The sequence below is a fragment of the Gekko japonicus genome, unplaced genomic scaffold (assembly GCF_001447785.1).
Source record: "Gekko japonicus isolate JY-2015 unplaced genomic scaffold, Gekko_japonicus_V1.1 scaffold917, whole genome shotgun sequence".
In the NCBI taxonomy this organism is placed as follows: Eukaryota; Metazoa; Chordata; class Lepidosauria; order Squamata; family Gekkonidae; genus Gekko; species Gekko japonicus.
The window spans coordinates 612817-637521 of NW_015169201.1; the positions used below are offsets into that span (position 1 = coordinate 612817).

A 24705-nucleotide genomic window follows, 5' to 3' on the forward strand; every position below is an offset into this window, starting at 1 on the left:
TAATGAGCAAGAGCGAAGTTTTAAAGATTGCGCAAGATCAGCCTGGATCAATACTTGACCTACATTTAACACAAATAACTCTGAATAAAAGTTAAAGAAAGTTATTGAGACAGTTAAAGAAAGTTATAACAATAAAAAACAAAAAATGTTCGCAGTTCTTTCTGGATCTTCGTCTCTCTGTTTTGTGTTTGCTTATTTTGCTTACCAGTAAATGACAGAAGGTGCATTATAAATGGGGGGGGGGGGTGGAAACCAACTTTAGTGGGTTAAAATCTAATTTGAAACTAATTTAAAACTTTATTTTCACGGTGGTAGATCACTGGCACTTTTGGCCAGAAAAAATAGATCACTACCTGTTTGAAGTTGGACATGCCTGCTCTAGATCACTACCTGTTCGAAGTTGGACATGCCTGCTCTAGGACAACAGTCTTTAATGGTTTGGGACACTCAGGTGGGCTGCAAAGGCCATCTGCTGGGTCCTGAGTTCCTGCAGAACTGCAATTTTTTTTGGAGGCCCCCCCCCGCCTTTTGGAAGAAGCTGCTGCTGGTGTGTGAAGAGGAAGGGTTCCATGCCTCCTGCCGCTCTTGGTGCCTACTCTAAGAGGAACAGCAGGGCACGGTCTTCTGGCTTGTTATGATGTGCCTGGCATGCGTTTTCTGTCTTGTGTCTTCCTTGGCCTTCGCCTCAACACCAGTGAGATCAGAACTCCACCCTCCCTTTCTGTCACATGACTCTGACGCTTTGCAATTCAGCAGGTTCTAGACCTGGAAAAGGTGAAGACCACTGTCCTTGGATAAACTCTATATTAAATTTTTAAAAGGGAGTGTATCCCAGGAACCCCCTTGTGGTTGGTTACTTTTTCCAAATACAAAACGTCGCTATAATACTGATCTTAAAGTGCTTCATGCACAATATCTTGCAACTCTTACAACTAGGGTCGCCAATTCTGGGTTGGGAAATCCCTGGAGGTTTGGGGGTGGAGCCTGGGGAAGGCAAGGCCTGGGGAGAGGAGGGCCCTCTGTGGGGCACAGTGCCATAGAGTCCACCCTCCAAAAGCATCCATTTTCTCCAGGGGAAGTGATCTCTGTTGTCTGGCGATCAGCTGTAATTCTGGGGGTTCTGCAGGCCCCATCTGGAGGCTGGCGACCCTACACACAACAGTGCTATAAGGAAGGTCAGCAGTATTACTGAGTGGCTTGTCTGAGGCTACCAATTGAATTTTAAAAACCAGGGACCGGCCAAATCACAGTGCATTCTTTCTGCCACCGTAGCTCTCTAAGGTAGAGGCAACCCTGGTCTGAAACATGGTGAGGGAAAGGGGACCAGAGCTTTGTTCTCTTTAACGGGAATGTCTCAGAATGGTTCTTAGTGAGGATTCCCACACGATCAGGACACAAACCCCAGCCTGGCTTGCTCCCGGTCCGTTGACAGCAGCTTGATGGGCTGAAAACATCAGATAAAGTTTTTTATGTCCTCGAAATCAACAATAACTTGCTCACGTCTTCTCACCAAACTGTTGTTACAGACACAGCTAAAATGGCTCAGTGAAAATTTAGCAACCGGTTCCCAAGAGCAGCCTGCTGTTTCCAGGTGAACAAAGAGATGGGGATTTTGCATTCCTTCTTTGGGCTATCATCACCCTTTTGATGCCTCCCTCCTCACTGTCCTTTCTCATCTTTCAGGCCTGTTTATGCCATCCCTTGGACACTCTGTCTGGAACGACCCTTGTGGATTTAGGATTTGCTTCTGGATTGCTACTTTCCTACATGGACAGCACCCATAAGATCTCATGTCTCCTGCTAAAGCACCGGGGACTCCTCTTGGCTCTTGCCTTTGCTGTGGCCAGGTCTCCGGATGTGCTGGCCAGCAACGGAAGGAAGAAGGCAGGTGACATGGCTGAGGAGGCGACTCTCATATATTTCAAATATTTACACCTTACTCTTCTCTCAGACTACAGGACTCAAATCAGCTTGCATCATAAATTCCAGATAAAACCTTATTTTGCAAAAATTACAATACAAATACCAAGAAGAGAGCAAGCCATTTCCCCCTCACAAGAACTGTGCTTGCCAACCTCCAGGTGGTGGCTGGAGATCTTTTGGGATTACAACTGATCTTGAGGTGACAGAGATCAGTTCCCCTGGAGAAAATGGCTGCTTTGGAAGGTGGGCTCCATGGCATTATACCCAGCAGAAGTCCCTCCCTTACTCAAATTCTGCTGTCCCCAGGCTCCATCCCCAAAATCTTCAGGGATTTCCCAACCCAGAGTTGGCAACCCTAACGAGAACTGACCACTACTAACAAGCCACCCAAAGGAGGCTGGAGAAGCTCCACCTAGCAGAGGCACCAAAATCTGTGTAAGGGTGGGGCCTTCCTCCCATCCTCCGGAAGCCCGTTCCAAAGAATGGGAGCAGCCACCAAGAGGAAGCAGTTCCCACTAATACAAGTGGAGAAGCTATTAATGGCCCCTCTTCTGACGTAGACCCACAGTTCCTTTCTGTCCTGCTTTAGCAGAAGAGGAGGAGGAGGAGGAGGAGATCAGATTTATACCCCACCCTTCACTCGGAGTCTCAGAGCAGCTAACAAACTCCTTTCCCTCTCCCTCACCACAACAGACACCTTGTAAGGTAGGTGGGGCTGAGAGAGCTCTGACAGAAACTGCTCCTTCAAGAACAGCTCTGACAGAACTATGGCTTGGCCAAGGTATTGCACCTGGTATTTTTGGCCACTGTGTGACAGAGTGTTGGACTGGATGGGCCATTGGCCTGATCCAACATTGGCTTCTCTTATGTTCTTATGGTCAGCCAGCAGCTGCAAGTGGAGGAGTGGGGAATCAAACCCGGTTCTCCCAGATTAGTCTGCGCACTTAACCACTACACCAAACTGGCTCTCAAAAAGTACAAGGCACAGAATGCAATCTGAGTTCCGAGATGGCAGCCCCAATCTGACTATGCTGTGGGGACCAGGGTGATATATTCTCAAGTCCTTTTTACTTGGGGGAAAAAAAAGGCAAGAGCGGCTCATGGCTTGAAGCAGATACATTAGATCCATGCTGTGCAGCCACAGGGATGCCCCACTCTGGGTCACTAACAATTTGAGGAGGTCTGCATAGATCCAGAGCTACTTAATGAGGGGAGAACAAGGAGACAGACACAAAGCATCCTCCAATAAGAGTGATGGGTACAATTGCCTCCTTTGAGAGTTACAGCTCCTTTCCCATCTGATTCCTTGAAAAGGAGAATGGGCCATGTCAGTCACTCCTCTCCTTTGTATTTATTATTAAAAGATTGCCTTGTATAGGATGCTTTTTGTCTTCCTCCGCTTAGCCTTGTGCTATACATTTTTTGTCCTCTGCAAAGCTCTTGGGTTGCTGACTCTGCACTGGCAAATGGTGAGAGATTTTTTTGGGTGGTGGCTAGGAGGAGAGGAGTTTCAGGGAAAGTGAGTGTCCTCCATGACGCTCTAGGAGTTTTCCCAGTCTCTATGGTAAAAACAGTGTCACTTCTGGGTGGAGGTTTAGAAGATGTCATTTCTCTGTAGGAATCCTTACAATCTCTATGGTCCTTACCACAGAGACTGTGGAGATTCCTAGAGTGTCACCACTGACACTATTTTCCCCACCACTATTTTTTTTCTCCTGCTTCTGAAATAACTGAGGGCTAGGGATTGGGGCCAAGCGTGGGGGTTAGCTTGCCATGGGCAAGCAAGTGGCAAGCCTGTTCTTGGGGCAGAAGAACTACATGTTCCTAACACCATGCTTGCCTCAAATTACTAATACGAGGTTGTGGGTTGAGGGCAGTTGCAGGGGGAAATCAGCATGCAAGAAAGAGCTGCTTAACCCTTTCCCCTGCATCTTCTCCCCCAGACTGTTTTTCCTCCACCCTTTTTGAGACCATCTAGGGCAGTGGTGTAAAACATGTGGCCCGAGGGCCAGATCAGGCCCCTGGAGGGCTTCTATCAGGCCCGCAGTGGAACTGGCTGTCTTCTTCTTCTTCTTCTAGTTCTGCTGCTGCTGCATCAGCGTAGGTTTGCAGCTTACAGATACACACCTGAACAGCACACTCAAGATTCTAACAGCACAGACATTTTGATGCAATAATTCAGAGCAAGAGGTGTCAGTTATTAGACACTGTTAAATAAACAAAATATTGCAAGAGTGCTAATGTTTTAAGCATGTTTTTGTTTTAAGTAAAATAAACCCCTTTGTGTTTGTGTCCTTTATAAAATGTATAGCTCTGCTACCTGGCATTACATTTTATCACACACATGGCCCAGTTCAAAAAGGCCTCATTTATGTCAGATCCGGCTTCAGCATAGAGTTATGAGTGTAGGTAGAAGTGGCGAATGGGAAGAGGATGAGTCTCCTGCTCCAGTAACTGCCCACTGCCTCTGCATTCATGTTACCTTGACAAGCACGGCTTTGAAAGCATGTTTGCTGATGTAATATCTAGTCCTGTCCTGACGACCAGGCTTCATCAGCCTTTCTGTGTTGCTTGTTACATATTGACCCCTTACTTAATCACATCATGGCACAAAATGATGACCAGAGTAAACGAGAAGAAACCCTCCGAGTGCTGCCCATCTACCTGCAACAGGATCCTGCCCTCACCTTCAGTGGGCTCCCCCTATTTTGGCAATGGCACAAAGGCTTCACAGAAGGCAAAGGGGGCATTCTGGGGGCAGAGCCCACTGTCCAGTCCCTTTATATGTTAGCCTTCATTCCTTCCAAAAATTAACTTAACCACAGATTGCTGCATTGTACGTTCTTAGACACCAGCCTAAAGGACCTCAAGAGAAAGCGAGTAGGAAAGTGAGGAGAAAAGATGGGCATTTTTTAGGATAGGAAGGAGAGATTACAAACGGCTATTTGTTTTGGCAGATCTGGCCCATGCACCGTACTGATCTGAAATGACATACAGGAAATATGTTTCTACATTACTAACCACACATGTAATAGAGAACAAAAGCACTAGAAAGAAACCTAACTAAAATGGTCTGCTTACTTAGGAACTATAATAAGAGATGAAATGGAGGCTGCCTAGGGATGCCAGCCTCCAGGTGGGACCTGGGGATCCCCTGGAATTACAGCTCATCTCCAGACTACAGAGATCAGTTCTCCTGGAGAAAATGGATGCTTTAGAAGGTGGACGGACTCTATGGCATTGAACCCCACTGAGGTCCCTGTCCTTCCCAGGCTCCAACCCCAAATCTCCAGAAGTTTCCCAACCTGGATCTGGAAACCCTATCCCCCCCCCCATCCCCCGCTGGTGGCCAGAGAAGAAGAAGAAGAAGAGATTGGATTTATACCCCGCCCTTCACTACCCAAAGGTGTCTCAGAGCGGCTTACAAACTCCTTCCCCTTCCCCTTCCCACAACAGACACCCTGTGAGGTAGGTGAGGCTGAGACAGCTCTGACAGAACTGCTATTTCAAGGACAGCTCTGCCAGAACTATGGCTTGCCCAAGGTCATACAGCAGGTGCAAGTGGAGGAGTGGGGAATCAAACCCAGTTCTCCCAGATTAGAGTCCGCACACTTAACCACTACTCCAAACTGAGGGGGACCTGGCAACCCTAAGGGTGCCAAAATGGTTTTCTAGGCCTGGGCAAAACAAAACAACAACAACCCTATACTCAGCTTTCCCCCTCTCCTCCCAACAGGTCTTATTTTGGAGGAATTTTGTGAGTCCTTCACTCAAAAACATACGCCCAGAGTTGCCAGACAAGGCCACCCACAAGTGATGACTCCCCCCCCACCTTTGAGTTCCTACATATTGGTGTCCATTAGCTGCCTGGTTAAGGTGAATGGGTCTATCGCTATATGCTTGGTCTGACATGACACAACCGGCGAGAGCCCGTCTAAGACAAAAGAATGTTCACGTTCCACACTGAGATAATTAAGCTTCAAAATACCCAACCGTGTTTGGTGGAGGTGGCCTCTCCCAACTGAGGTGAAAGGGCATATGTGTGTGAAAAAGCACAAGTCTAAGTTTTGGGGAAAGGCAAAGAGAGCAGCAGACGGAAACTGCTGTGAATTGGATAAAGCATCTCGGGGGTGTGAGATCTCTCCCACAGACCATCAGATGTGAGGTAGCAGATCAGCTACCCTGAAGGAAAGCCTCCTTACTTCCATTTGTGCTCTTTTCTGTGTACGTGTGAATACAGAAAGTAATACAAAAATTGCACAAGTGTCCCTTCTCCCCCAAAGGAGGCCAAACCCAAGTATACCCAAGTAGTGCTGCCCCTGGAACTTCCCAGGGGACTGCACAGTGCCTTACTTTCCCTTCGAGAGTCTGGATGAAGCTTCCACTCACAGGGTTGGATACAGACTAAACTGGCAGTTTCCATCAATTTCCCCCTTCCCACTGCATATCCTGCTCATGTCATTCCTCAAAGTTCCCTGTCCCTCAAGGAGCTGGATTTTGCGGGCTGCAGCAGAAGTAGTGGGGGGGGGAAAGGAGGAAACAACCATCCTGCCATAGGAAAATTTAGTCTGGCTACAACCCACTGTGCTGTAGTTTTAGTTGGCTTGCCTTTAATACACTGGAGAAACAAAATGATTAGGGATCACCAGACCTCTTCAGAACGTAGCTGCTTAGGTAATATTGCTCCGTTTTCTTTCATTCTTTGGTTCCTACCCCCCTTTTTAAAGTGTCAGATTATAGCAGACTATATTTAAACCTGATTCCATACCATTTGCTTCTGAGAATTTCCCTGGCACAAGAGTCCCTGGCTAATCCCGTCTCATAATTTGGGCAGCAGATTAGATGCGATACTCATGGCTGCCACCAAAAATGACAACCATGAGTCAAGTTCTCCTTCCTCAGCCCGCAATGTATAATTGTGAAAATAAGTGATACGACCTCACAGTATCATACATTTCCCGCCCCCACCCACTCAAGCAATAGACACAATAGGAACGGGTTTTTTTAACTGCACATTAAGAGGAGGGGAATGGGAATTCGAGGTGAAACCACTGGTTTTGGTAGCAAACCCACTTTCTTGTTACATCTAGTTTCACTAGTAGCTTGACTTCTGTTAATGAGGATGTTTTTAAAAATTGGCAGAATCAGGCTGAAAACACTGATTTCAGGATTTGTTTTGCTGAGATATATATATGTATATACACACACACATATAAAAATGCAACATATATACAGTATAAATATAATCATGTATTTAAAAATAGAATTTTTGCTCTAAAAGCGAATACTTCCTTTCTATAGACTGAGCAGATATGGACAATGTCGGTCATGTGACCAAGTTTCCAGTTTACACGGGTCCCTTACTAGCTGTCTTAGATTCCGGGAGGATGTGCAGTAGATAAGATACCCCGGAGGAAAGTTGCTTAGATAACAATCTGTCACCTTGGCTGCACCGGTGAGCATAGAGGAGTCAAGTGGGGGGTGGACCCTTGTATCTCAGCATGAGGTTGAAGGAGCGTGCAAAATTGTTGGCGAGCTTGCAGCTGTGGGTCTCCTCCATGAGAGGGAGCAGGAAGGCCAGTAGAAGCAGGAGCAAGAGGAGCAGCTGGAGGGGTAGTGCTGCCCAGCAAACACGACGTAGGAAGGAACAGACGCCTCCTCCTCGCCCCTGAAAGACACAAGCCAAAGGAGGGAAATAGTTTACAAGACACATTTGCCAAGGTTGGCTCTGATGGCAATTTGGATCCAACAGGCGAGGGATGTGTATATATGCCCACAACAGATTTTGACTGCCTTTCCTATGGCTAAGATCACTTCCCACTATATGGGGCAGGTTGCAGAGGAAAATCTTGGGGTTACTTAGAGTTTGGGTTTGCAGCCTCACAATCACCTGAGCCCACCATCATTAAAATCTACTGGTTACCAATAAGAACATAAGAGAAGCCATGCTAGATCAGGCCAATAGCCCATCCAGTACAATACTATGAGTTAGACAGTGGCTCAAACCCAGGTGCCATCAGGAGGTCCACTAGTGGGGCCAGAACTCTAGAAGCCCTCCCACTATTACCCTCAAGCACCAAAAATACAGAGCATCACTGCCCCAAACAGTGTTCCATCTATACCTTGTGGCTAATAGCTACTGATGGACCTCTGCTAAATATATTTATCCAATCCCCCCTTGTAGCAGTCTGTGTTTGTAGCTGCCACCACTTCCTGTGGCAGTGATTTCCCCATGTTAATTATTCTTTCAGTGAAGAAGCACTTCCTTTTATCTGTTCATTAAGTGCCCACAAGTTCTTGCATTGTGAGAAAGAGAGAAAAGTACTTCTTTCTCTACCTTCTCTATCCCATACATAATTTTGTAAACCTCTATCGTGTCACCCCTCAGTCAAAATTTCTCCAAGCTAAAGAGCCCTAATCTCTTTTACCTTTCTTCATAGGGAAGGCGTTCCACCCCCTTAATCATTTAGTTGCCCTTTTCTGCACCATTTCCAATACTTTTTTGAGGTACGGTGACCAGAACTGTATACAGTATTCCAAATGAGGCTGTACCATAGATTTATTTGAGAGACGTTACCACTTTTAAACGTGGTTGTGTTGGTCTTTTTGAGCAACTCTCTATTTACATAAATGCTAAACTTAAGAGCATTATTGTCACTGTTCCTAAATGGTGCTGTCACGTTTATCTCTTTCTTCAGTTCTGGAGCATTACTTAGGGCCAAGTCCAAGATCACCTCCTTTCTGGTAGGTTCTGTGACCATCTGCTCCACGGCACAGTCATTGAGGATATCTAGAAACCCAATCTCTTTCTCCTGACTTGAACACATATTGACCCAATCAATGTGTAGGCAGTTAAAATAATCTATTATGATACAGTTATTTCATCTAGCTGCTTTCCTTAATTTTCTTGCTATATTTAAATCATCCTCTAACCTTTGACCTGGTGAGCGATAACAAACTCCCAGAGTTAAGCTCTGGCCCACAGATCAAAGGCCAGTGGTAAATCTCCTCATGTTCCCCAGATTCTTACCATGAACCCAGAGTAAGCATAAGCATTACCACTCAGGGCATAGGTAGCTGTGACGGAATTGAAAATCTGGGACCAGCAGAATGTTAAGATAGATCCTGGCTGCGTCACATGACTTGGAGGGGAGGGGGCCTTTTGGCTGGAGCACTCCATGAGTGACAGAAAACTGACCTAACTGACGGTTGGGGGCGGACAGTTGGAAGAGAGAGTTGGAAGAGGGAGTTGGAAGAGAGTGGATGCATAAGACCTGGGTGGTCACAAACACACAGAAACCCTGCTTGATAGGGACTCAAATAGGGGTTGAGGAAAGACAAAAAGGGATCTGGAGTGAGGAGTCTGGAAGGCTGGTTGGAGGACCAGTTAGACTCAAGGGGGACCAGACCAATTAAAGCCAATAAGTTAACCACTGAAGGAGCGAACAACAGACAGCCTAAGACAAGGCTAAGTGATATAAATATTTTAACAAAGTATCTGAACATTCCATGTAAATATATCCCATCCCCCTATAGTGTTTCCCGTGCAACAATAAAACAACTGTGCCTTTTTGAATGTTATAAGTATTGGCAGGGTTATTTTTGGGCAGGAACGCACAGGAACGGAGTTCCGGCTGGCTCCCAAGTTGGCCACGCCCAGCAGGAACTCATTAGCATAATAGGCCACACCCAACAGCAGAAACTCATTAGGATTGGCTACATTAGGGGGTGTGTGGCCTAACATGCAAAGGAGTTCCTGCTACAAAAAAGCCCAGGGTTTTGACAACAAACAAGGTAAACAGAATAACAAGCAAAAGGTGGGTGTGGCTGGATAACCACACTTCTGGTAACATGGGGGTGCGGCCTAATGTGCTAATGAGCTGTGCTGGCAGGGGTGTGGCCCAATATGCTAATGAGTTCCTGCTGTTGGGTGTGGCCTATTATGCTAATGAGTTCCTGCTGGGCTTTTTCTACAAAAAGAGCCCAGAGTATTGGTGCCTGACTTTCTGGGGAGCCATATACTGTGCAGTAGTCCTCAAGGAAGACAGCCTGAGATGTACAAAACCCGAAGAGAATATTATACATTGGGTGTAGAGGACTGGTCAAAAGCAATAAAATCAACTCTGACTAGGTCCTGACACGCAGACCCTCACAGAACTGTCAGTATAAAGGGGGTTCTTGTCATAGTAGCCAACTTCCAAGTGGGGGCTGGAGATCTCCCAGAATTACAACTGACCTCCAGACTACATAAATCACTTATTTATTTAACACATTTATTCCACTTCTTTTGGAGAAAATGGCTGCTTTGGAAGGTGAACTGCATGGCATTATAACTCACTGAGGCTCCTCTTCTCCCTAAATCTCACTCTCTCAAGTCCCACCCTCAAATCTCCAGGTATTTCTGAACCCAGAGTTGGCAACCCTAGGGCATACAGAGTAAAACAGTGACAAAAAAGCCCAGGTCCTTGTTATCCCCTTGTTTCAAGAATTAAAGTGAGGCCGAGGGGAACCTTGTTATCTGTTTCAGACATGACACTTTCCTAGCATGCTTTACACAAATTGTCAGACTGAAAGCAGAGAAATTTATTTTTCCCATGGCAGGATGGTAGCCAGTGCCCATCATTCAAGTAAAATGAATAGCTGTGTCTGCTTCCACAGGGGCTGTCCAAATCTTGTGGAAGGTAACTGAAAGCCAAGATTTCTGGGTACTATAAAAGGCCTTCTTTGAATCAAGAGATCAGATACAGTGGATGTATGACAATTCGCCAGATATTGTTTCTCTGTGAAAACCGCTTAGTGGAATTTTTAAGAACAGAAGAACAGAAGAAAAGCCAATGTTGGATCAGGCCAATGGCCCATCCAGTCTAACACTCTGTCATATAGTGGCCAAAAATACCAGGTGCCATCAGGAGGTCCAGCAGTGAGGCCAGGACACTAGAAGCCCTCCCACTGTTGCCCCCCTACCCCAAGCACCAAGAATACAGAGCATCACTTGCCCCAGACTGAGAGTTCCTATCTATACCTTGTGGCTAATAGCCACTGATGGACCTCTGCTCCATATGTTTACCCAATTCCTTCTTGAAGCCATCCATGTTTGTAGCTGCCACCACCTCCTGTGGCAGTGAATTCCATGTGTTAATCACTCTTTGGGTGAAGAAGTACTTCCTTTCATCCATTCTAACCCAACTGCTCAGCAATTTCATTGAGTGCCCACGAGTTCTTGTATTGTGAGAAAGGGAAGAAAAGTACCTCTTTCTCTACCTGCTCTATCCTATGCAAAATCTTGTAAACCTCCATCATATCACCCCTCAGTCGTCTGTTCTCCAAGCTAAAGAGCCCCAAGTGCTTTAATCTTTGTTCATAAGGAAAGGGTTCCAACCCTTTTATCATTCTAGTTGCCCTTTTCTGCACTTTTTCAGATGCTATAATATCCTTTCTAAGGTATGGTGACCAGAATTGCACACAGTATTCCAAATGAGGTTGTACCATCGATTTATACGGGGGGCATTATGATACTGGCTGGTGTTCAATTCCCTTCCTAATAATCCCCAGCATAGCATTTGCCTTTTTTATTGCAGTCACACACTGGTTCGACATTTTCAGTGAGCTATCTACTACGACTCCAAGATCTCTCTCTTGATCAGTCTCTGCCAGTTCGGACCCCATCAATGTGTATTTATAATTAGGATTTTTGGCCCCATTGTGCATCACTTTGTACTTGACCACATTGAACCCCATTTGCCACGTTGATGCCCACTTGCCCATCCTCCACAGATCCCTTTAGAGTGCCTCACAATCCTCCCTGGTTTTCACCACCCTGAACAATTTCGTGTCATCCGCAAATTTAACCACTTCACTGCTTACTCCCAACTCCAAATCTTTAATGGACAAGTTAAAAAGCATACAGTACAGTTAACTTGTTAATGAACAAGTTAAAAAGCATCTGTACAGTTTCTCACTTTGGGTTTATGTGAGTAAGAGCAACAGTTACCTTTAGTATAACTGAGTGATTTCCAAGTACCCGTTGCAATTTTTCCAAATTGTTCTCATGCCAGACAGGCAATTTGTGGCTACTGGGGAAAAAAAATACTAGTTCTGACAACTATTCTGTACCAGAAAAGCAAGAGTTCCACACTGTTCCCTCAGGGCATTCTCTCTGCTTCCTGTTTGTATACATTTGAGGTGCTCAGGGTGTCCACCATTTTGGCTTCTTCAGTATCTGAAGCAAGCCATGGGCCTCCGTTGAGGGACCAGGAGGGCAGCAGAAAGTTCCCTCATGGCAGTCATGCTCACTTCTTTTCATTATTTCCTGAACAAGTCTCATATTTTACAAGATGCCAGAGAATAAAATGGGAAGTAGAACAGATGGTGAAATTTGAGTTCGGCATGTAGTACTCTTTACAACTCTGTCTGCTGAGCAACATTCGGTCATTCTAATAAGGCAAAGGGAAAGAAAGGACAAAGACTAAACTCCAGCCTTATAAAAATGTATAATTTCTCTCTGTGAACACCAGGGTAAGCACCGTTTCTGTTAGTTAATATGGTACATCTCACAAAATGAGGGGAGATCACGCCTATGCCTTCGAGAACTCCAAGGCACCAAGAGAGTATTCAGCCATCCTATTCCCCATCCCATTATTCAACCATCCCTTCATCCTCTCTGTTTTCCTACTTGTTGGCACAATGCTAGAATCATTGCTGGCCTACACCAGGCAAGATATGAGAACTCATTTACCTATTTAAGCCCCCCAATTTCCTTCCTGCTGGGAACCCAAAGCAGCTTACAACATCACTCTTCTGTTTTTATCCACAACAATGGGAAGGTTAAGGCTGAGAGGGAGTAACTTGTCCAAGAACACCAACGAGCTTCCATGTCAGAGCAGCGATTTTAACCCTGGTCTTCCAGGGTAAAGGGTCCAGGAAGAGGTACATTGTCTGTATACTCTATTTCAAAAACAAAGGCATTTCTGAGTTAAAACCGGACCCAGAATCATCTCTGCCTCAACCTCTATGCCCTGTTGTTGGCTCTCCAGAGGAACTGGTTGGCCACTGTGTGAGACAGGATGCTGGACTAGATGGACTCTTCTTATGTTCTTGTCTCAGGTTTGCTATCTGATTGTATCTTGGCTAGGCTGAAGCATGATGGCCACTGCACATATCCTTTATTAATTTTGAACCTTTATGCTCTGTACTTCTAGCAGACTCCACAAGAAGCTATAATCGATGGCTTGCATTTCACAGAAAATGTCAACTAACAGAAGAGCGGTGCAACCTTTTTGGCCAATTCCTCCCTTATGCTGTTCCTAGGGGTTCCCCTTCTCCCAGGTGTCACACCTCAGGGGTCATTACGAGCTACAGTGTGGGGGGAGGTGAGAAAGTCCCATTCTGCTGATGAAAATCCCTTCCACTAGTGGAGATCTGCCACAGAATCCAAGCCAATAAGCGAAAAGAGTAGTAGAAAAATCCACACACTCAACCAAGCAGTTATTTTCAGTTGCAGACTAAAACAAAATCAAGGAATTACATATAACTGGCATGGAGGGCAGAACAGCACAGACAGGTAGGCCCCAAACCAACCACATTAGGAGCAAGAACAATTACCCTACTACCATAATTTTTTTAAAAAGCCCAAATTAACAGCTGATCAAGGGCATTAGGAACTGAAAGTTTTTGCCTGCCTCAGTGGGGAGCCAAGACAACACATGAAATGGTCTTCTGTTGAGTCAAAGCACTAGTCAATTGAGGTTAGTATTGCCCATTCGGAGTGGAAGTGGCTCTCCAGGGTCTTAAGCAGAGGTCTTTCAAATTACCTGCTACCTGATCCCCTTAACTGGAGCAGGGCCGTAGCCAGGATTTTTTAAATTCAGGGGGCCTTTAAATAAGTCTGGGGGCACTGTCGTCACAAAATAAAAAATAAATAAAAAATTAAAAGCTCACTTTTGCAGCGTTCACAGTCTGCTTGCCTACGCGGGGAAGCAAGCTGTGCTTGGGGAGTCCTCCAGGTGGCCCAGAGAGTCTGGGGGGCCTGGAGGCTACATGGAAGTCAGGGGGCCAGGCACCAAAATGCCCCACTGTAGCTACAGGCCTGAACTAGAAATACTGAACCTGGGATATTTTGCATGCAAAGCAGATGTTCTAGGGGGATGGGGACTCTGGCTCAGTGGTAGAGTGTCTGCTTGGCATTTCGAAAGTCCTAGGCAATCCCTGGCATCTCCAGATAAAGGGTCTGGCAGTAGGTGATGTGAAAGACCTCTGCATAAGACCCTGGAGAACCATTGCCTGTCTGAGAAGACAATACTGCCTTTGATGGCCAATCCTGACAAAAGTACCTGTACTTCACACTTGCATTTTGTGAAATCAGCTTCGATGCACACCTAAATATGGAGATGTGTGAAATGGCCCGAGCAACAATTGCTCTAGGACTATTTTCCAAGAAATGCTTTCTGTTGATCACAGACTTTGATAGCTCAGACCCTTTGGAGGCTGCAGTTTTCAGTCATGGCATGCATGGGTCACTCCTGCGCATGGCTTCTGGTATGCATGTTGCAAGTATTTAAAGCCAGGATATGGGCCAGGGATGGAAGGTAAACGGCAAGAGATCTAAGGGCCCTTGGCCAGTGACCTTGATAGATTAAGCCAATGGATCTGGCATAGGATGTGCATTTTTTGTTTTTTGGTTCTGCGTACTGTGTTTTGTAATTTAACTGGCAAATTTAAAGTGCAGTTCTAATAAACAAGCAGCACAACTTTGTTATTTCCCACTGAAACCCAGTGGAAAATATCTATCAGCTATTCTCCTGAGGCCAACAGCCCTAAGAGACGTAATGTAAATTTAGTGCTCTGGCTACACTTTGCCTGCCGCCCCTTGTTTGTGCCTGATCATGCAGCGGAGGTTGGAAACGAGCATTAATGACTCAGCTGGTCGCCATGGCGATGCCTGGGCTGTCACAAAATCAGCATTGTGATGTCTACGCAGGATCAAGGAGTGGGAAGCTCACACTGGATTGTGACATAAGGATTGATCAGAACGTTTTGCCCTGGCTTCTGCAGGGCATAAAACTGCTCATTGCCTCTAACGCTAGTAAGGATAGCCAGATAAAGCACTGGGACAACTGAGCCTTGGAGTGTGGAGGTTAGGAATAAAGCCAGATTGAGTATGGAAAGAGAGTTTGCAGCCTGTCCCTCAGACATGGGATGAGCACCCTGGTGTCAAACTTGGACTCTCGTTTGCCATGTCTCTTAAGGATTTGGGGATTGCCAGGGGATGGAAATTCCAGAGGGAGGGGTGTGAGTACGAGAGTGTGAGAACGGCTCTGTTGTAGAGGCAATGTAACTCTTCTAAGAAGCCTCCCTTCTCTGGTATGACCTTGGGTATTGACTGTGCTTGCTTCGCTGTCATAGATAACATAACAGTACTGGTCTTAGTTTGGCACATCTTTATTTCTCAATAAACAAATCACTGCCAGAGAATGTTGTTGAGAGTAATTTTGTCCAAGAGTCTGACACCAGGTTCCCCCCAGGTTTGCAAAGGAATTGGGAACTTGCACGACCCCCAACAACAAAACCAGAAGCACAAAACTGTCCTGTGGATTGGGGGAAGTGCCTTTGTGACATCATGGGTCCTAGCCATTTGGTGCAGACCAGAGCCAGCTGATGTTGCAGACTTACTGAACTATTTGGACAGGGCAAATCCCTCAAGAGGATATACACTTGCAGTGCAATCCTAAACAGGATTACACGTGTTTCATCCCACTGTTTTCGGTGGTCTTAGAAATGTGTAACTCTGTTTAAGACTGCACTGTTGAATTTCCAATCCAGTCCTCTTCTATACAGTTGTCCTTCCCCTGGCAGCTCTCACACGAGCTTCTTGCAGGGTTCAATTGCCTAAAATATTGACTTGTTATAATCAGTTCCTGTCAGTGGATCCCATATGCCAAATATGGCTGGGAGTTCCATACACAGCTATCTTGACATCTCAATTTGTTTGGTTCTTAACTTATCCCTTTCCCCCAAACACCCAACCATTAGCAATGGATTCATGACTGCCACAACCAGCCACAGGAGAGAACAGAAAGTAATTACGTTGGAATGACAAAGAAAAGTTAAAGGTGCAGTAGCTCTGAGAAACCTCTGCAGCACTTTGACTATCTCCACTTGAAAACTGGTGCTGCAGTAACATTTTACATTAAAGAAAGCCCCATCACAAATCAGGTCTGAAAAAAAGACAGGAGGTAAGCAGGGCAAACAACGGAATAAAAGAGTTGCCAATAACACTGTTGAGATTCTTTGTTCAAATGGCATGAATGAATCACAGCCATTTCAAATTGAACTGCATGGGGCAGAGAATGTGGATAGAGGGAGCTTTCCCTCCCTCTTCCATAATACTAGAACTTCGGGGCAGCCAATGGCATTGTTGAAAAATAGGTTCAGGACATGCACAAAGGAAATACTTATTTATTTAATTAGTAAATCAACTGTGGAATTCAGTGCTAGTGGAGGTAGTAATAGACACAAACATGGATAGGTTTAAAGGGGGGGGTAGATAGATTCATGTCCCATCAATGGTTGCTAGCCATGGTGACTGAAGGGAGCATCCTTCTACAGTAGAAGCAACCCACTGAACACCAGTACTGGGGAGGGGAGGGCCTTGGCCTGCCTAATGGACTGACCCTGGTTATTGTGGATTTGGGACCTCTTTAGCACTCTCCATCTGGAGATTGTTAACTCCCTCCAATATATCAAGAAAAATATTTCTAATAGTGGGGGAAATCCACTCCAGAACTGGATACAGAAGTCGGCTGAATGCTGCCAGTATAGATAGCTACTGTAACTACTCTCCTAACAATGGTTTGCCCCTTTCCCTGGGAATGTTAAATGTAATCTTCAGTGAGGATATTTGACCTTAGAAGCAAGACCTAGGGTTCCCAGTCCCCTGGTGGGGGCAGGGGAGCCCCCACTTTTGATGGGCTCTTGCCTGCTGCCAGTCAGCTGGTCGGTGAGGGGAAATCCTGCCCCCAACTGACCTTCCCAGGTGACTTCCGGTAAAACTGGAAGTTCAGGCCCCGATGTGATGATGTCACCCGGAAGTGACATCATCACATCGGGGCCTGCACTTCTGGTTTTACCGGAAGTTGCCCAACATCACTTGTAGTCTCTCAGAAGAACATCGGGAGCCCCCCGCCAGTCCGTTAAGTGGGCCTGGCAACCCTAGCAAGACCACTGCCTCGGATGGGGAGACAATTGGGGGAGGGGGCTCGACTACTGATATCCACATTTCAGCCCAGTACCCTCAGTCGCATTGCAAGGATGAGTTGCTTGCAATCTGCTGTTCTACCACTTAAGGCATGACCATAAGAAGTTACTGTATCCTGAGTCAGCAAATCAGGCCCTTGAGAGCTGAACAACAACCTCTTCCCAGCTCTGCAACTCCATTTGGAGCTGTCCTAAACACATGGCAATACGGGCAATTTTACTCTCAGCACAAATCTAACGTATTAGCACGGAGGCCTAAACGGAATGCTGTATGTTCTTCTTGATCTGGAGTGACTGCAGTCGCTTTCCAGCAACTTCCTGGATGGCTAACCTGATTTGAAGATCAATTATGACTCCTAAATGAGATTAAACTGCACGTCCTTTTTTAAATCCATCTGCTCCATGAGATTACAGCATCTCAAAGGGAAGCAATTAGGCCGACCATGAATTTAATAAATCCTAATTATTTTGTTTGTACAAACAATGAAGGTCAAACCTCTGGCGTAGCAAGGAGCTCTAATTAGGGAGAGTACTGCAGAAAATAAATCAAACAGGACTACTAAATCCCATAAATTACCTGCTTTGATTCCCCCCCCCCCCCAACTTTCAATGAATTGGAAGTCAACCTCTGAAGCACCATTTATCATCATTACTTTTTAATATTTGTTTTTACAATGCTCTGAAGTTTGCTGAAAGCCAGGAAGGTTATTCCATTACTGTCAAGGTGCTGAAAAGACACAGTGCCTCGAGAACACAGCATTCGCTTTCTCTTGCTCTGTCCTCCTAGTCTCCTCTTTGTGGGTGAATTTATACTGGCTGAATATTTTCATTCATTTTGAAATCCTTTTCATAGCTTAGTGGTCAAAGCAGATTTTTTTGTGTGTGGCTGATTTCTTTTTGTTTTAAACACAAAACATTCTTATTCTGCCAACTGTGCAAAGCAGAATCGTTCAGGGGATGCATTTTTACAAAGAGAATAAGGCTGTAGTATAATGGAATGGAGATGCTTTTATAAAGAGAATACGACTGTGGTGTATTCCACTGTTTATGGCATGGACTATCTTGCTGCATTGCCTTCTACATTTGTAATTCCATTTCATGCATTGTCTATGATATATTTTTCCCAATACTTGTTCTGCATTGTTTTTAATTCTTGCGATGCTAGTTCTATTGTGTTGTTTATTAGATATCTCATGCTATTTGACTGCATTCTCTTACACTGTATAATCTGCCTTGAGCAGAGGATAGGACTCACAATAATGGGTTTAAATTAAGGGTGGGAAGGTACCAGCTGGATCTTAGGAAAAACTTTTTTACAGGAAGAGTTGTGCAACAGTGGAATCAGCTGCCTAGGGAGGTGGTGAGCTCCCCCTCCCTGGCAGTCTTTAAGTAACGGCTGGACAAACACTTGTCAGGGATGCTCTAGGCTGATCCTGCATTGAGCAGGGGGTTAGACTAGATAGACTGGCCCCTCCCAACTCTGTGATTCTATGATTCTATGAGTCTCCATGATAAAAGAGGGCTATAAATAAAGTAAATAAATATACTCTACTCCAAGCAAGCAGGGAAAGTTTCACCACAAATACAAACAAAATAAAATGGGGGGGAGGGAGAGGGTCTTGGTAACTCCTTTCACTTGTCCCTTCCAGAGGGGGGGAAAATATTTTTGTCTTAAGCTTTGACACTCTTCTAATCAAGAATTAAATATTGTCTGTTGTTCTCCTAGGGGCATACAAGTTGCTTAAGGAGATATTTCTGACACTGGAGCTACCATATTGGGAAAAAAATATTTTGGTGATCTTGAAAAGGGACCTGACAACATACGATCCCCCAGCCCTGTAAACAGCCTGGATCCAAAGGTTTGGGCAGTTAACGTTCAGCGAAACTGCCCAGGGGTGGACCTGATCTGTCCCAACTACTCAATGCAAGGAGAAGCCACCTTGGTGGCCAGGTTGAGCTGAAAGTTGGGATATAACTGATATAAATAAATACAGAACACATATTTTTCATAAAAATGAAATATGAGCAGTACCTCAAGTTTCCATAACAATTTTATGATATGACATGGGAATCTGCTTTCCAAATAAACGAAAAAGGAAAAAAATCCTACTGGGCAGGCACAAGCCTTTGGTGTGCATGAAATGGTTGAGTGGATTCCTGCAAGTCGCTGTGGTGGTTCAGGGCCACTTCACACACTATGACTATAAGGCTGGACCGATTAGATGTTGTTTACCGTGATATCCAGAAAGCTTTTGAAAAAGTTCCTCATCAAAAATCACGGGCTAAAAGGACAAGTCCTTTTGTGGATCAGAAACTGGCTAATTAATAGGAAACAGAGAGTGAGTATAAATGGGAAATTTTCTCAGTGGAGGGTGGTAAGCAGTGGGGTACCGCAGGGATCAGTACTCGGTCCAATGCTTTTTAACCTGTTCATTAATGATTTGGAGTTGGGAGTAAGCAATGAAGTGGCTAAATTTGTGGATGATACGAAGTTGTTCAAGGTGGTGAAAACCAGGGAGGATTGTGAGGCACTCCAAAGGGATCTGTCGAGGATGGGTGAGTGGGTGTCAAATCCTAACTATAAATACATGTTGATGGGGCAGAGACTGATCAAGAGCGAAACCTTGGAGTTGTAGTAGATAACTCACTGAAAATGTCGAGACAGTGTGTGACTGCAATAAAAAAGGTCAATGCTATGCTGGGGATTATTAGGAAGGGTATTGAAAACAGATCAGCCAATATCATAATGCCCCTATATAAATCAATGTTGCAACCTCATTTGGAATACTGTGTACAGTTCTGGTCACCGCACCTTAAAAAGGATATTATAGCTTTGGAAAAAGTGCAGAAAAGGGCAACTCGAATGATAAAAGGGTTGGAACACTTTCCCTATGAGGAAAGGTTAAAGCACTTGGGGCTCTTTAGCTTGGAGAAACGACGACTGAGGGGTGACATGATCGAGGTTTATAGGATTATGCATGGGGTAGAGCAGGTAGAGAAAGAGGTACTTTTCTCCCTTTCTCAGAATACAAGAACTCATGGGCACTCCATGAAATTGCTGAGTGGTCGGGTTAGAACAGATAAAAGGAAGTACTTCTTCGCCCAAAGAGTGATTCACACATGGAATTCACTGCCACAGGAGGTGGCAGCGGCTACAAGCATTGATGGCTTCAAGAGGGAATTAGATAAGCATATGGAGCAGAGGTCCATCAGTGGGTATTAGCCACAAGATATAGATAGGGACTCCGGGGCAAATGGTGCTTGGGTGGGTCAACAGTCGGAGGGCTTCTAGTGTCCTGGCCCCACTGCTGGACCTCCTGATGGCACCTGGTATTTCTGGCCACTGTGTGACACAGAGTGTTGGACTGGATGGGCCACTGGCCCAATCCAACACTGGCTTCTCTTATGTTCTTATAATATCCCACAGGGAATCTTGGAGTTCCAGCCTCACATGAAAACTACATAAGAACAGTAGTGACTCAGTATAAGGTAAGGCAGCATCATTTACTGATGTCAACACTGCTGTCATTTCTGCATATGTTTGAACTGTGAGTACAATGATGATTGGGAGCCTGGAGACCAAGTCTGAGGGACTGGGGAATATTCAGCCTGGAGAAGGGGAAGTTGAGGGGGGGGCATTATTGTTCTCAAGTCTTTGAAGGGCTGTCACTTACAGGAGGATGGGGAGCTGTTCCTGCTGGCAGCAGAGGACATGAGTAGCAATAATGGGTTTAAATTACGGGTGGAAAGACACCAGCTGGATATCAGGGAAACATTTTTATCAATAAGAGTAGTTCAGAATTGTCTGCCTAGGGAAGTGGTGACCTCCCCTCACTGGCAGTCTTCAGGCAGTGGCTGGACAAATGCTTGTCAGGGCTGCACTAGATGCAGGGATGCAGGGGGCTGCACTGGATGGCCTGTATGGCCCCTTCCAACTCTGTGATTCTACATGCAGCAGCGAGAAGCTACACTGGCTAAGACTCTCTGATGCACCTAAAGTCTAGGTATGGCATGTACAACTGAAAAGTGTACCTACTTTAATTAGGATGGTGTACACTGCGTGTGCACCCAATGCAACCACCCAATGCAAGGCACAATCTTGGAGTGCAGTAATGAAACTACCACAGCACACAATGCAAAGCTAGAGGAAGAAGATCATCCTGTTCTGGTCCCATGGCATTTGGTGTCTCCGCCCTGATTGCTTACTATTACAGTAGGTTTTTAAGCTCTGCCTAGGACAGGGTCCCCAACCTTTGTATGTCTGTGGGCACATTTGGAATTCTGATACAGCACAGCAGGCGCAGCGACAAAATGTCTGTCAAAAAATGGCTGCCGCAGGAGGCGGAGCCCGTAACAAAATGACTGACACAGCTTTACTTCAGTAACAGAGTGCAGATCTTTGTGCTGTGGTGGCCGCTGATGCCAAAGCAGCATTTTAAAGAAAATCTGCACAGCCAATCAAATCTTCAGTAGCGATCCAGAAGCCTTGCTGGGAAAAAGCCCTACCTGGCCCCACCCACTTCCTAAAAACACATGGCGGGAGCCAGAAAAAAATGTTGGCGGGCTTCACGGTGCTCACAGGCACCACGCTGGGAACCCCTGGCCTAGGATGTCCGAGGCGTCTTGGAAATTTTTCAGAGGTTCCTCAGGAAGAAGATTGATAATGGCAGTCAAGGCTCCCTGAAAATGTTTGAACTGTGAGTACAATGATGATCAGGATTATGTAAACATAATTTTTTTTTGATAGAATGAATGGTGGGATGTAAGACATAAAAGGCTGAGAACTCCTTCCATAGAACATGCCCCTGAATCCTTAAGGGTTTTGTGGCAGGTGTTTAAGGGTTCTCCAGCAGAAAAGCCTGGCTAGTCCTGGCTAGCCTAATCTCGTCAGATCTTGGAAGCTAAGCATTTTTGGCTAAACATTAGGAAGAACTTCCTGACAGTTAGAGCAGTTCCTCAGTGGAACAGACTTCCTCATGAGGTGGTGGGCTCTCCTTCTTGGAGGTTTTCACACAGAGGCTAGATGGCCATCTGATAGCAATGCGGATTCTGTGAACTTAGGCAGCTCATGAGAGGGAGGACAGGAAGGGTTGCATCACTGCTTAGTTCTTGTGTCCCTTTCTTACATGCCCAGGGAAATGCTGATCGTCACTTTTGGGTCAGGAAGCAATTTTTCTCCAGGCCAGAATGGCTGGAGATCCTGGAGGGTTTTTTGTCATCTTCTGGGTGTGGAACAGTGGTCACTGGGTGAGTGTGTGGGGGGGGAGGCATTTGTGAATTTCCTGCATTGTGAAGGGGGGTGGGACTAGATGACTCTGGAGGTCCCTTCCAGCTCTATGATTCTATGATTCTAAGCAGGGTCGGCCCTGGCTAGGATTTGGATGGGTGACCTCCAAGGAATACCAAGGGCATGACACAGAGGCAGGCGATGCCAAACCACCACTGAAACGTCTCCTGCCTTAAAAACAAGTCTAGCTTGCCACCTAGTGGTGCATAATGCTAAAAGAGCTAGAATTTCTGGCTGCCAGATAATCTTAGGATTTCCTGGCTATACTACACACATTGCCATATGATAACTATTAATTATTACTCATCAGGAAAGTCAATGTGGAAAGTTGAAAACTCTGGGCTTTACTGTGGATATGTGATGATTCTTTGGACGGGTGAAGAAGGTGTCCTTATGTATATGGATACCATCTTGAAAGTTTTGGGACATGCAAATGGAAGTTGAAAACCTGTGTGTAAATATCCTGGGAAATATTTAGGGAGTTTGATTAAACCCCTATTAAAGCAACAGGAAAAACAAGACCCTATTCTCCCTCACTACATGAAGGTTTCCTGCAATATTGTGAGAAGCAGTTGTCAGCATGGAAAAAATGATTCCCTTCCTCAAAAGGAGACAGTAAACCAGTCTGAGAATGTTAACCAATGACTTAGATCAACCTATGAAAAACCATTTCCCAAGCCAGAAAGCATTTGAAGTACTGCGACAGGAAATAAAACAATTTTATGAAACGGTTTTGAAAACTCATTGTTTCCCTCCTCCATAAAATGTTTTAGAAACGGCAACAGGTTGGGTAAGGAAGGAGGGGAGGAATTCTCTTGGGTTTAAAGAGGACTGGCCTCCGTGACAGGAAATGAACCTGAATGTCAAAAACTCTCTTGGGAATTAAAGGGTCTAGGGAAACGGAAAAGAAAGAGAGCTTTCTTGCAAAATACTTGGAGGAACCTTAAGGAAGATTTAGATGGTCAAAAGCCATTTGGCCTTACAGCATGGGAAGCCAACCCCATGACCACAGGAACGCTGCAGAGGAGGGGATTTGGCTGCAGTCCTGTGGCCAAGATTTGTATTGTCATTCCTTCACAAGCATTTGGAAATACCAGGGATGATGTTTCTTCTTTTTTTAGGACATTACTTAGCTGCTTCCCCAGAAAACTGTTCAAGGAGGCTTACAACAATGCAATAAAACAAAAATCAGGTGAAACAAGAATTAAACATTAATACTGCATTAAACTATAGAAAAGCCGGTATTTGATGCTTAGGCTGACAGGTGTAGATAACTCTTTAAGGGGTAGGTGCCATTAAGGAGACTCTTCAGATGACTGGGAGTCAATGGTGAGTTCTGAATTAATCCTAAAGCATCTCAGATGGGATGGCTGTGATGGCAAGGAGGGGGAGAACATGATATGGTGTGTGTAAGAGTGGTCAAGGCCCAATATGGAGATTGTGAAGTTGGCACCCTGTATTGGTAGACTTGGGTCCTAGGAACACATCCTGTGTGCACTAGGTAGTCTCTGCCTCTGAGTGCACTTCCTCTTCTGCTAAGACTTCCATTTGCGAAAGACTGATGGCCCCTGTGCAAATGGAATTTTTAGCAGAACAGGACCTGTGCTCTGTGGCAGAAACTACCTAATGCACGTGAAACCATTCAAAGGATCCACATTTTAGCAAACTTAAGCAGGTTTACTCTGAAGTAAGTGTCATTTTATTTAATGGGGCTTGCTGCCAGGAAAGTAATTTTTAGCAGAACAGGACCTGTGCTCTGTGGCAGAAACTACCTAATGCACATGAAACCGTTCAAAGGATCCACATTTTAGCAAACTTAAGCAGGTTTACTCTGAAGTAAGTGTCATTTTATTTAATGGGGCTTGCTGCCAGGAAAGTGCTTTTAGGACTGCAGCATTATTAACTTAAAAAAAATACCAAACCACAGAGTTCTTGAAGTGGCTTAAAAATGCACCAAAAAACTCATTAAATATTTTCTTATCATTAGTAGATTATCGCTAACTTTAGGAAAGTTCTTGTTTATTCTTTAAAGAGAGAATCTATCCCAAAATTCTGTAATATTGATGTTTTAATGTCTGCTTCAATATTTGAAATATATAATACATTTGTTAAGACATATTGTTTACCTTGACTTCCAGAAAGCTTTTGATAAAGTTCCTCATCAAAGGCTCCTAAGTAAGCTCAAAAATCATGGGATAAAAGGACAAGTCCTTTTATGGATCAAAAACTGGCTAATTAATAGA

The 24705-nt window shown here is 45.1% G+C and overlaps 1 protein-coding gene across 1 annotated transcript in view; it reads right to left on the bottom strand.

Moving 5' to 3' along the window:
• Positions 1-7283: 7283 nt before the first annotated feature.
• SYNE3 (spectrin repeat containing, nuclear envelope family member 3) overlaps positions 7284-24705 on the bottom strand; it is an 82444-nt gene continuing 65022 nt past the window's right edge. The window contains exon 14 of the mRNA XM_015416340.1: positions 7284-7591. Coding sequence (XP_015271826.1) covers positions 7394-7591 — 198 coding nt within the window. The 3' untranslated portion in view covers positions 7284-7393. The remainder of the gene's footprint in view (positions 7592-24705) is intronic.